Here is a 13,940-nt window from a genome sequence, read left to right as displayed (position 1 = left end):
ACACATGGAGTGGATGAAATGCAGAGGCATGGTGAAAGGACTAGTGTAATATTGCTTGCCCAAAACTGTTCGACCCCTTCGTCTCCTATTCAAATACTCAAAGGGGTCCTGATTCCCACTGCCCAACATGGGAGTATGGGGAGAACACTCACTTTGAGGGCCAGGCTAAGAGATAGTGGTAATGGCCCCCACATGGGAAAGGCCTGCTGTGCATTTTCTCCTCCTTCCAGTTGTTTCAAAAGTGAAGCCACTGCCAGTATACACACTGCAGAATCTTCACGTCTGAAACTATCAGGGGAAGGAGGAGAGACCCGGTAGGCCTCTCCCACCTCCCTTAAGGGGTGAGTGCCCCTTGAGGGACAAGGGCAGAGTAGAGAGTGGAGGAGGGATGGGGTTTAAACCAACAGAATCAAGGAAGGCCTGTGCCAACCCTGATTTTTGCTCTTTTTAATCTGAGCCTGGACACTCACATTTGCTGTGACTCGGCCCACCCCATCTCTAGAAAGCAGGACTGGGAGAAAGCTAGGGACCTAAGAGAGGAGGGGCTGTATGCTATTATTGGTAGGAAGTGGGAAGACAAGCTGGTTTGGTGGGCTGGAAACTATGGGCTAAGGGCGTGCAGGATGTTGCAACTAATGAGAATGTGGGGAGCCCCGGTTTCTATTTTCATTGCTGGTTCTGACCTTACTAATCCTAAGGAGACAAAGAGGGCTGAAAAGAAGTAAGGGTGGGAGAAGATTTTGCAGAAAGATTTGAATTACCGGTAACTATCCAACAATCTGGTTGCAAGTTTGCAGCTATTACCACATAAATGACTAAACCTAATGGAATAAAGTTAATTCAGAAGAGGGAGAGTAGTTGTGTCCTGAATATGTTATGCCAGTATCTGATCCGTTGATAAAATGAGCACTGAGCCAGCAGAGCAATTTATAAACATGATTCAGATCACAACGGAAGGTATCAGATATAATGGAAGTAGCTAAGATTTTGCGATTTAAGAGAATACAGAGGTGTGTAATTATGGAGGTACAGGATGCCTTACTTCTGCATCAAAGCGAGGATCTTGATAGGCATCACTGATGTTCACTGGGAGGCCCGTGGAAGCTACGAGTTCAGCAATACTATTATTTACTAGCCAGTCTGAATAAGATGAAGACGGTTTCTCCAAACTGTCTTTGAAGCTATCATAAAGGCAGAGCAGAGGAAGAAAAGGGTATAGTCACTGTTGCTTGAAAGCCCATCTTCATAAGTCTGGAAAGCATAGCCTTATATCAGGATTACCTATAAAAATTCAGAGCAGCTCAATGGCATTAAGTACAGAACAATACATCCGTTTCATTTATATGCTTATTTCCAGTATTATTATTTTTATAGAAATGAAGGATGTGATCAAAGTGGCTAAACAAGGAAATTTCAATAAATATGCAAAAGGGTAACAGTAAAATAGGACACTGTGGTTATGTAAAAAAATAGACAGAATTCAATTAACAGCAACAGACAGATCTTGAAAGATGAATGCCAAGAAAGGTTTGCTGAAATAAACCTGAGTCGGTATGGATGATATATGTATTTGGAGTGGTGCAGCCAAGCACTGATCTGTTCATCTTCCTCGCAGCATATATGAAGGTGGCCCAAGGTGGCCGGCCTAAAATATTCTGCTCTCTGGAGTGAAGGGCAAGATGGCACCCCTCCATTCCACATACACAAGCTGACGAGGTTGGCAGCTGAATCTTGAAGGACAGCATCTTCCATTGAACTTGGGGTCAGCAGGCTAGATAAGGCGGCATGGGGCAGATTGCATTGTACACCAAGCTCTATCCTGCAACACCTTACACCTGCAGTTGACCCCCCAGAAAAAAGGCCTAGACATGCTGTCCCCCATGTGAACATTCAATGTGAGGATGGAGACTGCTACACCAGGGAGGGCAGTGTGCTCTCGCTCTCCTCCACGCGACACGACAGGCCAAAATATATAATTCAAACTGACTGCAAAGGGGCCAGGTAAATTTCTCACGGGAGACTGTTCAAAATGACAGATTCCATTGCTGAAAACATCTCATTGCAGGGGAACTCAAAAGAAAAGTGCAGAGAGGTTCTTCTTATAGGTTATTAAGAACTTTGAAAGGTCTATATAAGCACTTAGTATTGAGTCTAGAGAATGAAAATTGTAAACTAACGTAGACTGTAGAGCAGAGGTTGCCAGCCTTTTTGGACTAGTAAGCGTATTTCAAGTTTTAAGAGTGCTGGGGGCACCAATCACAATGGCTGCCATGGAGGTGGCATGCAGTAACATAAAATTGGAGCGAACCCCCAGTGTTTTAAATAATGCTTCACTGCCGAGGTAGCATAAAAATAAAGCGCAACCTCAAAATTTATAGAGTGAAGTAGTATTTAAAGAATTCAGATGAATGAACACTGCAGACTCTAGCATGCTACCAGGGTAGTGCAGACATGTATCTCAAAGAGGTGGCATCCTCAAAGGACACTTTCTCAACCTTCCTTATAACTGAAGGAGATGGTGGGGATTGGAATCCACAGGTTCTGCATCCCTGTTTTAAAAGTCTGTGCAGAATGCTCAGAATTCTAATTGGAGTGTACAGTGGAATCTCGGTTGTCCAACGTAATCCGTTCCAGAAGACCATTCAACTTCCAAAACGTTTGACAACCGAGGCGCAATGGGCGGTTGGCAATTTCAAAGGAGAAAACTGAGAAATGCGCCTCGGAAGCCGTTCTACTTCCAAGGCGTGTTCGAAAATGGAAGCAATTACTTCCGGGTTTTCGGCGTTCAAAAACCAAAACGTTCAGCTTCCGAGACGCTCAAAAACCAAGGTCGAAATGTATTACCATGGTACAGAATAACTCTTCCATTAATTTCAAAATTTCAAAATCACATTCAAGGCTGTTACATAAATTTCTTTTTAAGCAACACAACACAAGCAGCTAAATTCACAACCAAATTAAGGTGAAGTTTCTGGATCTAATCCAATTTCCATCAACTCTTCAATAGAACAAAACAGGACTCATTCCAAGTATTTTGGCTTAATTTGCGTGTGAGTGACAATGTGAGGCTTCATGACGACATCATCAAATAAATCTCTGTTTACAGTCAAAACTTCAGCAAAAGTCTAAGATATGAGCCATTATATGAACAGGGGGATGAATAAGCAACATTACATTCAGCTAATTTTGTAAGTTAAAAGTAGAAATGAAATGAAATAAATTGAAGGAAAGCAACATAAATTTTCTAACTGTTTTGAATAAAATACCATGACTATCAGTCTCAGAGCAGAGCATACTGAGACAAAAGAGAAATGGATCAGCAACAAAGCAGCTGGATCTATCAGCCACAGAAAAGGGAATGATTTTTAGCTAGCTGCATAATTCTCCATAGACTCAGATATCCTCTGTTTAAAAGGAAAAAGTTTTATAAATAAAACTTATTTAAAAAGAAAACAGGACAGCAAGTCTTAGAAAAATATCACTCACATGGTTCTCAGTTCAAATAATAAAGTTATACAATACATGCTTTGATAGCAGTATAACACCTAAATGTGTAAAGGTGCAGAAATGCAACACCTTGTTAAATGTTTTCAGTTTATTTCAGCAGATTCAGGAACACTGAGGGGGAAAGAGCCTTTGAGAGCAAAGTTCCAATTACCAAAGCACAGAGCTCATAATTGTGTATCTTGCAAAATCCACCATGAAGCGGGCAAAGATTTAAAGCGCACAGCATCAATTAAGATCTTGACATTATTATATGACAGGGAGATGAAATCAGTACTAGATTATGCATGACAGGTTTTAGGAGCAGCAAAATGCATCCAAGTTAACAAAACAAGAAATAATTCAAGTGGAGGTTCAAACAGTAGGCTGCCTAAACCTCAAGCAAATTTGAGCTTATTGCTACATGCTTACTGCTGGAACTGATTCCATCCAGATGCTGTGGATTACAGATCCTATCACCCCTGACCATGCTGGCTGGGGCTGATAGGAATTGGAACCCAAAACTTCTGGAAGGCACCATGTTGGCTACTCTTGCTCTAGAGATATTCTATCAAACGAGAGTTTCTTTTAGAAACAGGTTTCCGAAACTTGGGTTTCCAGCTGTTGTTCGACTACAACTCCCATTATCCATAGTTAACAGGACCTATGGTCAGGGATGATGGGAATTGTAGTCCCAAAACAGCTGGAGGCCCAAGTTTGGAAACCTTGTTTTTAGAAGGTGGTTCATCTGAATTTGGAGGAGAGTCAATCGATGTTGCACATACTTAGCAATCAGGTTTGTACTTTTGGTGTACTGTAAGCTCCTGACTTTGAATAGACACATAGCGTTGGTGGCACAAAGTGTTTTCCATCAACTTAGGTTGCTGCATGAATAGCAACTCTTCTTGAGAGAGGTAACCTGATCACAATAATCTATTATCTCGCATCTCCAGGTCTACTGGTTACCGTTAACTTGTAGTTTATGCAGGCAATAAACCTATACCTGCACCATCTGAGAAAAGTATTACTTTCTCTGGTACAGCATATTGTAGAATGCAATATTTGAAAGAAATAGCACAAGATGGAGGAAGGGAAGTCATGCTAAGTTTGTGCAACATGTAAGAAATTGTGAAATAAGCTAATTGAATAGAAAATATACTAAATTTGGGCCTTTTGGGAGGGAATCACCTTTATAAAACAGCTATTCATAGACAGTCCAACAATCAATGAATATTCATTAAAACATAATCCATTGCAATATAAAACATGAGATCTAACCTATTCTCTGCATCTGCACTGCATTTTGGAGACATCAACTCGAAGGATTTGGTGAATTTCACTACCTGTCATAGTAAAACAAATACATATGAGTCTCAGATTTCCTCCCCTCAGACTTTTTAAAAACACAACAGTGGAAAAATACACGTTCAAGTGATAAAGAGTAGCCACAAAGCAACTCTCTATGCTCACTGCATAGAGCCCACCTTCCCCAATTAAATAATACTGAATGAATGCAAAACTCATTGACTGCACAATGATTGCTCATATGGAGGAGGAGGAGGAGGAGGAGGAGGAGGAGGAGGAGGAGGAGGAGAAGAAGAAGAAGAAGAAGAAGAGTTTGGATTTGATATCCCGCTTTTCACTACCCGAAGGAGTCTCAAAGCGGCTAACATTAGAGTCACAACTCCATATCACAACTCCATAGCATTCTTTTTCACTTTAATGGCTGCCATGGTGAAGCATGTTGAATATTTTCCTTGTTTTTCCCCCAACCATGTTTTTGTAAGTAATTCTTATTTTGTTCATCCCTAGCTAGCAGGAGCAGTGGTCACAGATGATGGGAATTGTAGTCCAAATACAGCTGGAGAACCAAGTTTGGGAAACCTGATCCAGCAATAGGTTTGGCAGCAAGCCCCTACCTTGGAAACTCACTGTTAGTTAAGAGACCCATTAGTGGCTTGCAACCTGACCTAAGTTCTCAGCAGAAGCACTTCTACCATACAAAACCAGGGTATAAAAATGAAGAAGTGTATACCGGTACTTATTAGGCTTTTTTTGGTGGTATCAAATTATGAAATACCAATAAATAAGTAAAATTAAGGTGTACCCTAAGTCTGGAAAGTTTTAAGATTATTGGAGTAGACCAGGGATGGCGAACCTGTGGCCCTCCCAGTGTTGTGGGACTCCAACTCCCATCAGTCCCAGCCAGCATGGCCAATGGTCATGGATGAGGGAAATTTCACTTGAGGATCATGCAAATTGTCTAGACGGGCCAAAGGTTCAGCTCAGTGTAAGGCTCCATCATGCATTAACGTTAGAGTCAAATTGATCCACACTGTCACATAAACGTGTTCCTTGCCTTCACGTAAAAAAAGAGATACGGGATGACTTTTAAAGAATCAGATCTTCAGCATTTTGCCAGTTCTAATACTGAAGAAGCCTACTGCAGGTTCAAACTTAAAAGTGTATGAAATAAATAAATAAAAACTCTGGTGAGAAAATTCAGATTATAAACTTTCACAATGCCAGCTTACTCTTCAACATCAGGAAGATAATAATCATTATACTAGTGGCGGAATATTCCCGCCATGCAATCATTTTTTGGCATCAGGCAAAATAGCAGACAAGAAGCCTATATTCTTATATAATAAGAGCAACAAGAGTCCAACTGAAACCAGTAGCTCCAAACTATAATGAAACCACCACAGGCAACAGGGATCTGAACACCGACCAATTGCTTTGCTGTAACTTCCATGCCTAAAATACATAGTCAGGTGGTCTCCTCAGTACTGTGCTTCTTGAAGAATAGTAATACATTTATAAAGTAGTACACACAACATTCACCTTGCTTCTTACACATCTCATGATTCCAGCACTTGAGAGCCAGTTTGGTGTAGTGGTTAAGAGCAGCAGACTCGTAATCTGGAGAACCGGGTTCGTGTCTGCACTCCTCCACATGCAGCTGCTGGGTGACCTTGGGCTAGTCACACTTCTCTGAAGTCTCTCAGCCCCACTCACCTCACAGAGTGTTTGTTGTGGGGGAGGAAGGGAAAGGAGAATGTTAGCCGCTTTGAGACTCCTTCGGGTAGTGATAAAGCGGGATATCAAATCCAAACTCTTCTTCTTCTTCTTCTTCTTGTCAATACAAAGTGAAGCTTGGCGCCAAGTTTGTCTCGGTGGTAATACCCCATCTGTCTTCTGACAGCCACCTCCAGCAATCCTTCGGTTGCTTCTACATACTTGTGTTTCAACCAAACGTCACAGCACTAGTGAGTAAGTGACTGACATGCTGATTCAGAGCACCAATCAATCATAAATCACACTTTCAGGCAGAGAAAGCAGGGCAGTTCCTGTAGCTATCGTAACTGGGTGAGGGGTGGGGGTGGGGAGTTTGTTGCAGCCACTGTTATAAACAGTGATGATAGCTCAAAACACCATAAGGAGTGAGAAAAAGCACTCTCTGTCTTGGGTGCTGTTATTTCTGTTACCATTGCTCCTAGCAGCAATGAAGAGCAGGGGAGCATTTAGGGACTTGGAAATAGAGGAAAGGTTGCATGCCATTTCTGTGTGCCACCCACCTAACCTACTAGTGAGATTTAACAGACAAACCAAAGTCTCCAATGTGAGCAAAGGGACAAGCCATTTTGGTGACTTGGCTACCAGAGTAAATCTCACGGGAATGTCTAGAGAATGCCACGTCTGAGTGTTATCTTGGCGCCTGATGTGAGAAGCAAACAACTCAGCTTGGCCTGGTTGCCTGACTTGAGCTCCTGACTAAGTTAGTGACCTAGTATCCCCAAGGTCTTTGTGCAGACTGGGTGAGAGCAAGAGCAGAAGGATTTAGGAACACCAAACTGGAGAAAGAAGCAGACAAACAGGTGTGTCAGTCTCTGAAGATCTGCCTGCTTTAAGATTAAGATGCTGGGACTTAACAGAGAAGATTTGTGAAATATATTTTATTATATGCATTTAGACTTAGCGTGCTCAACATGTTAAGAGAGAATGAAAGCAGTCTGAATGTGCACTTAAAATACCACAAAGTCAGCTTCTTACCATGTGTGCAAAGGCACAACATGAACACATACTTGCAATCATGAATGTAATCAAGTCCCTGCACCTTTCCCTTTCATGAAGTCTTGTTCCTACTTGCCCAAGCATGACTGTATCTGCCTTATTTACTGGCTACAGGGAACCACATATGGGTATAAGCTCTCCAAGTTAGGACAACTACTGCTATTTATACACTGGTGTTTTTGTCACCTAAGTGTCTCCATAGGGTATTCAGAATCTTATTAAGAGCAGCAATAAGCATATGAGACCAGACAGAAGCATAGGCCAATAGAATAAGCCAGCATAGGCCAACCACTTTGATCAGCAATGAGTCATATCCTATCAAATAAAGTATACCAAGGGGATTTTTTGTTTTGTTTTAGAGGCACTTATTTTCCACTCTTGTCAAATTTTCAAGTGAGGGATTAGTAAACTGCACTGTACAAAATTCAAAGTTACGAAACGGTCACTCTGGGCATATCTGTACGTACTACAAACGTATACTGGTCTTATGGCAGTTCCTGTCATGGCTTCCTCAAACACTCTGGAAACTGAAATTTGGTAAGGGTGCTGATAATTCTTAGCCAGATGCCCTCCTAGTCCATTACTGTTGCCAGGATTCTCTGGGAAGAGGGAGCCACTCTTAAACAACTATGTGTCAGTGGTGTAGTTATACTCGTCCTGATAAGTTATACTCGTTATACTCGTCCTGATAAATTATACTCGTCCTGATGTTAAGATGAAGATATAATACTGAAAATACTTCTTTTAAAAATAGAAAAATGTGATCAGAAAAGATGCACTGTGTTACATAAGAAACCAAAGAGTGTGTGTGGCGAGGAAGGGGTGAGGGTGGGAATTATCACTCATCTTCAAGGTGTGACAGAGAAACATTTTCCCTCCAAAACACAGAGAAGATTAAAAAATGTGTCACGGGAGGACTCAAATGCGTAATAGGTGATTTTTGCATCCCCAGTAGGAGCCGATTTCGCCAACCCCTAGGTACGACTCTACAGCTGGGAGAAAAGTTGCAGGTTGTTTGGCAGCTATGTGATGAAGCAGAGTCAAATTGCCAACCGGTGGCTTTTTCTGTTTGGAGCAGGAAAGACCAGTGGAGGGTGGAACGCTGACTGCTACTGCTCAAAAATACCCTACCCATCTCCACCCCCCAATGAGGGAAGCATTGACAGCAACACACATCAGTTTCATATTCCTCCCTGAAGTTTCTCTCAATAAATCATGAACAGAAGGAAGCATTGGGCACCGCAGCCCAAACTCGCTCCATTCATCTTCAGGCAGCAACGCCCAATAAAACACTCACCCCCCCCCACTCCCAGCCTTCATGGAGGAACATAGGAGCCAACTTCTAGGGGCCATGGGGTCTTCAGCCTCCCCAAACAAAATATTTGAGGCCTCCCCCAGTTGATGGGCACTGCATGATGTGTGCACCACATCATGCGATTGATTATGTGGAGCAGGCCTTACCTGCAAACCCCCCCCCCCAATATTTTGTTAAAGTTGGCATCCCTGTGGGGGGAAAGTAGCAGAACTAGCAACTAAATTATTTGGCAAGGGCAGCCGAAAATGTGTGACCCCTGTACAAAGGTAAACATTTTACTTTGTTGTTGTATCTTGCAAGAGAATTTGAAGAGTAGTAACCTAACAGCATTCAACAGATATTTATCAGCTAAAAGAAGTCATCCTAACAGCAATGCATTAGAGATGAAATCTGAAACACTACTTACTGGAGACTCAATGTCTTCGAGCAGCAATACCGAGCAGCGGTCACACTTTAGTAGAGTTTGGGCTCGGTGCATAATTTTCTTCACGATTTTCTCTAGGTCTGTCTGTTCTTCAAATAGATCATTTACCACCTCCAGCAAGGCCTACATACATGGGAGGGACAGCTATTACACTTCAAATAAATTATTGGACAATTTCCCCCAAAACAAGAGTTCTAAAAGTACCAGTTACTGTATAACTTACTGACTTTGTAATATGGGCTTATTCCTTCTAAATTAAATATAGGTGCCCAAAACAGCAATGGGCAAATGTCCCTGGAAAAGATCACGGAAATCAGTGTTTTTGTTTGCTCGTTTTCTCAATGGGGCCAGGATAAAAGGCCACTTCAGTGTTTCATGTATGCCTTAAGCTATACCAATTAATGGAATTCATTGCATTAGGGCTCTGTTTGAAGCGTCCTTCCTCCCAGACTTCCCTCAGACACATAGATTCTTTTTGCCAAGATCTATCCCTAGCTTTACATGCCAAACTACTTGATGTGTAAAGTTGCAATAAAATTGTGTCCTGTTGCTCTCCTGAATATGTGCCAGATCCCTAACCCCTGGCCTCCCGATTTCCTCACAAATGTCACCCACAAGATCAGGAGGTGGGGGAGGGGGGAATCAAAGACTCCCACTGAAATGTCAAAAATAAAGACTAATTTTTTTTTCTACAGTAGTCAAGTCGTACAGAACACAAGAAAGCTCTTTGCAATGCTTGTGCATTGTGCTCTCATGAGTTGCACACTGTAACATCTTGGTAAAGCTTTTAGTGGTCACCATTTAGCTCAAAAAAATGTTGGCATCGTAATGTCAGCGGAAAGGAAGTACTGTAGAATTACTACTGGTAGATAAAAATTCGGGTAGAAACATCCACAGCTGCAAGATACCCTTTGAATATGAAGCTAAAACCATAAAGAACAGGAAGACAGGAAAATTATATATTTACACTGCAATTCTATGCATGTTTACTCACAAAAGTTTCACTGTGTTTATTCACTGTGTAAGATTGTAGCTTTACTCATACAAGATATTCTTCACTCTTTGAGCAGCAGAACAAAATAATGCAACCAATGGCAAAGTGATGTGTATTAGGTGTATGTGTATTTTCAACAAATTGTCAACGTTTTCTTTAGAAATAACAATGATTTATCTTCAGTCACCTGACCTTTTATCATGTGATCATGCAGAGATAGGATATGAAGTCAAAGCTAGTGGCAGTGGCCCAAATTGCAACTTTTCACTTACTCTGCTTCTATCATACTCCTTCCTGGAAGCAGCAAACAGCTGAGCGTTAGATATGGCAATCCCACAAAATGGAAGATACATCTCCATTACCTGGTGCAAAAAGGAATTATCAGCTATTAGAAGTTGTTATTGTGATAAAAGTGCGTCTTCAATCTAGTTCTCAAAGAGGTTGGCATGCCTGCCAACTTCACACTGCAGGTGTGGGGGAGTTATATGGTGAAAAACACTTCCATTTCTCTCCACACAAGAGAACTAGGTCTTGGGGATAAGAACAGTCCAGAAACAAAATGGCTGCCTCAAACTTGTCAGTGTGTGGGATGGCTGGGCTTGTTTTAGAGCTGCGCTTCAGGCACCAAATATGGCCACCAAAATGATTTGAAAGGAGGAAGAGAGCTTGACAAGGCTTCCCACAACAATGGCCAGGCTTTCTCTTCTTCACTTTTTCCCCAAAGTTTAGGAGCAGGCCGCTTTTGAGGAACAACAATAACAGCAGAGTTCCGGCTGTTGCCACCATTCTTGAGTGTGCCCCAGATAAGGAAACATACACAGCTCAGTGGGGGAGCCTATGATTGGCATGCAGAAGGTCCCTGGTTTAAACCGCGGCACCTCCAAGAAAAGATTCCCTGCTTGGAGAGCTGCTGTCAGTCTGATTCAGCATAAGGCAGCTTCCTATGCTCTTAGGTAATTCCCAGAGGTAGTCTGAGAAATTATACCCTCATGTCCTGATTGTGGGCTTCCCAGAGACATTTGAATGGCTTCTGTGGTAACAGGATTTTGGACTAGATAGGCCTTTGGTCTGATTCGCCGGGGGGGGGGGTGTCCTCTTAATATTATTGTGCTACGTTTTTAGGTTCCCAATACCGTCCCATTTCAAAATTTCCCAACATATGGATACCGGCACGACATGGAGAAATGTTCTAGCCTTGTCTTCTACACGATGAGCTATTTTTTGTGTGCGCGAAGACATAATATGGGAGGCACCATCCAAATAGTATTGTTTTTAACAAAGGTTTTCTGAGATGAAGAGCTGCCATGGCCTATGGCTAGGCTTGTATATGTATAATTTACCTTGTCACCAAAAAACATGCAACTTTAAAGCTATTTCATACATTGCACATACCTTACATTATTGTCCCCCTGCCCCTCCAAAAGCAAGCATCTGCAATAAAATGATTGGCTTTCCAAATGAGTGTAGGCTACTTTTGATGAAAAACACACACGCTTGTGCTACATTTCAGACATACCATATCACTCTGCAGAAAATGGTGGATTCAATTTTTAGTGCTGAGTTGAACAAGACTGGTGATTTATAAAGAACCTTAGGGGTCAGATTTCAGCCAGTGCCCACGTTTTAACCTTTGCTCCTCCAATGGCCAAAGGGTGGTTCAAAATAAAATGTCGTTCAACAAATAAATTCTTATCTTGCAATTCTGCCATGACACATAATACTAGCAATACTAGATCACACGTTTTTCAATATTTTATCAGGAGAAAGAACTTCAGCTAAAGAATAAAAAACTGTTCAACACTGTCCAGTACTTGATCTTTTTCACCTCAAAATCATCTTCTTCTTCTGCATGTTTCTTTTTTTATTCTAACCTCATGGCTATTAAAATAAATGAATAGGTTCAGAGTGGATTATTAAATCTAAATACATATCCTTATATTTTAGCTAATATCAGACACGTTTCACAAAAGGAAAATACTACAATTCTATTCTTTCGCAGGAAGATTTGTTTTTACTTCCTTTGAAAGCTCTTTCAACAAAGATCCCAGGCATTCAAACATTTAAACTGGCCACCTCCTTATATTTATGGAAGAAATGTGCTCCTTAGTATTAACAAACAGAATAAATACAAATTCATTTACTCTTTCTACTTTATGAAACACAGATGAATTCTAACACTTCAGCTAAGAGATTAAGATGTTTTGTAGGTCACGTAGAATAACTTTAACGATAATGATTATTATAACAGTAATAATTTTAAACAGCAAGCATTGAAGCACAAAACATTTATATATGGCATCTATTACATCAGCAAAAGTGTACAAAAGACAAATGAGAAAACCTGAACTCTTTTAAAAAGCTAAAAATCCCCAAATGCCGTAAGTTCCACCTCTGCAAGTTGTACAGATAGATCATTTGAAGACCATGTTTTGAAATAGTTAGCACCAGCGACTATTATTAAATAATAATTATAACAACTAAAAACTCTAAAAGCAAACTTTTTTTACAAAAATACAATTAATATTTTCTAAAAAGAAATCATTTGTAGATTTAATTCATTCTGGGTTTTAAACTGTCCAAACTGTGCCCACATTCCTATAAACAGTGTAGTATGCTTTACTGAGCACATGAATCCACAGGCTAAGAATCAATTGCAATATGGTTAGGTGTGAACACTCAACCAAATCACATTATGCTTTCGGCATCTGTGCACGGTGTGTCTGGCAACCCTTACAAATCAAGGCCTCTGATCAAATAAGAGCATGGGAGAAATTTGTCCTTCGCAAACATATTTCTCAGGGGAGACCCCTATTTTTATTCTAAAAATCATCCGCTGCTGGTGGTTTAAGGTGTATCCTATGGGCTCTAAATCAGAGTTTACTCGTCTCATATCAAGAGCAGAATATGGCTGCATTTTTTATGTATTCTGTTTTTGTAAGGTTTCCCAATTCATTGTCTCTTACCTAGTACAATATACCGTTCCATGTCCATCATTCAAATCTCAGCCACCAATTTACTGGATGCCCTTTGGCAAGCCACAGAAGGAAGATAATGCTGTCCTAACATACAGATTGTCTTTAGGGTGCTCAGATTATCACCACCACCACCACCCCCCGCCCACCCCGCCATATAAGGCTGAATCACTGAAGGGTCACTTTGCAGATATATTAGTCTTGATTCAACGCGCAGAAGGAGCACTTACTGTAGTACTTCTTTGGTATTCACACTAGTATTCTGCAACATTTGTTAGCACTTGAACTAGCACCAAAATATCTTGTGGCGCCAGTGGGGATGGGATGCCATTTATGGGGAAAGTACTTTCGATGGGGATCCTGAATCACAGCATCACAAAACTGCAGTTGGAAGGGGTCCCAAGGGTCATCTAGCCCAACCCCCTGCAATGCAGAAATCTCAAAACTCCCTGACAGATGGCCATCCAACCTCTGCTTAAAAACACCCAATGAAGGAGAGCCCACCACCTTCTGAGGGAGTCCGTTCCGCTGTCAAACAGCTTTTACTGCCATAAATTTCTTCCTGATTTTTAGTCGGAATCTCCTTTCTTGTCACTTGAAGCCATTGGTTCGGGTCCTACCCCCTGGAGCAAGAGAAAACAAGCTTGCTTCATCTTCCATGGGACAGGTCGTTAGATA

At 41.3% G+C, this 13,940-nt stretch overlaps 1 protein-coding gene across 1 annotated transcript in view; it reads right to left on the bottom strand.

The window, feature by feature from the left end:
• PDE11A (phosphodiesterase 11A) overlaps nt 1–13,940 on the bottom strand; it is a 135,736-nt gene that overhangs the window by 75,485 nt on the left and 46,311 nt on the right. Inside the window, exons 3-6 of the mRNA XM_033149880.1 lie at nt 10,563–10,652; nt 9,279–9,419; nt 4,762–4,826; nt 1,043–1,181 (exon numbers count right to left, since the gene is read on the bottom strand). Of these exons, the coding sequence (XP_033005771.1) occupies nt 1,043–1,181; nt 4,762–4,826; nt 9,279–9,419; nt 10,563–10,652 (435 nt within the window). The remainder of the gene's footprint in view (nt 1–1,042; nt 1,182–4,761; nt 4,827–9,278; nt 9,420–10,562; nt 10,653–13,940) is intronic.

The sequence above is a fragment of the Lacerta agilis genome, chromosome 1 (genome assembly GCF_009819535.1).
Source record: "Lacerta agilis isolate rLacAgi1 chromosome 1, rLacAgi1.pri, whole genome shotgun sequence".
NCBI classification, from domain to species: domain Eukaryota; kingdom Metazoa; phylum Chordata; class Lepidosauria; order Squamata; family Lacertidae; genus Lacerta; species Lacerta agilis.
The sequence above is the reverse complement of the archived record's forward strand: the minus strand, read 5'-3'. Positions and strand labels throughout refer to the sequence as shown.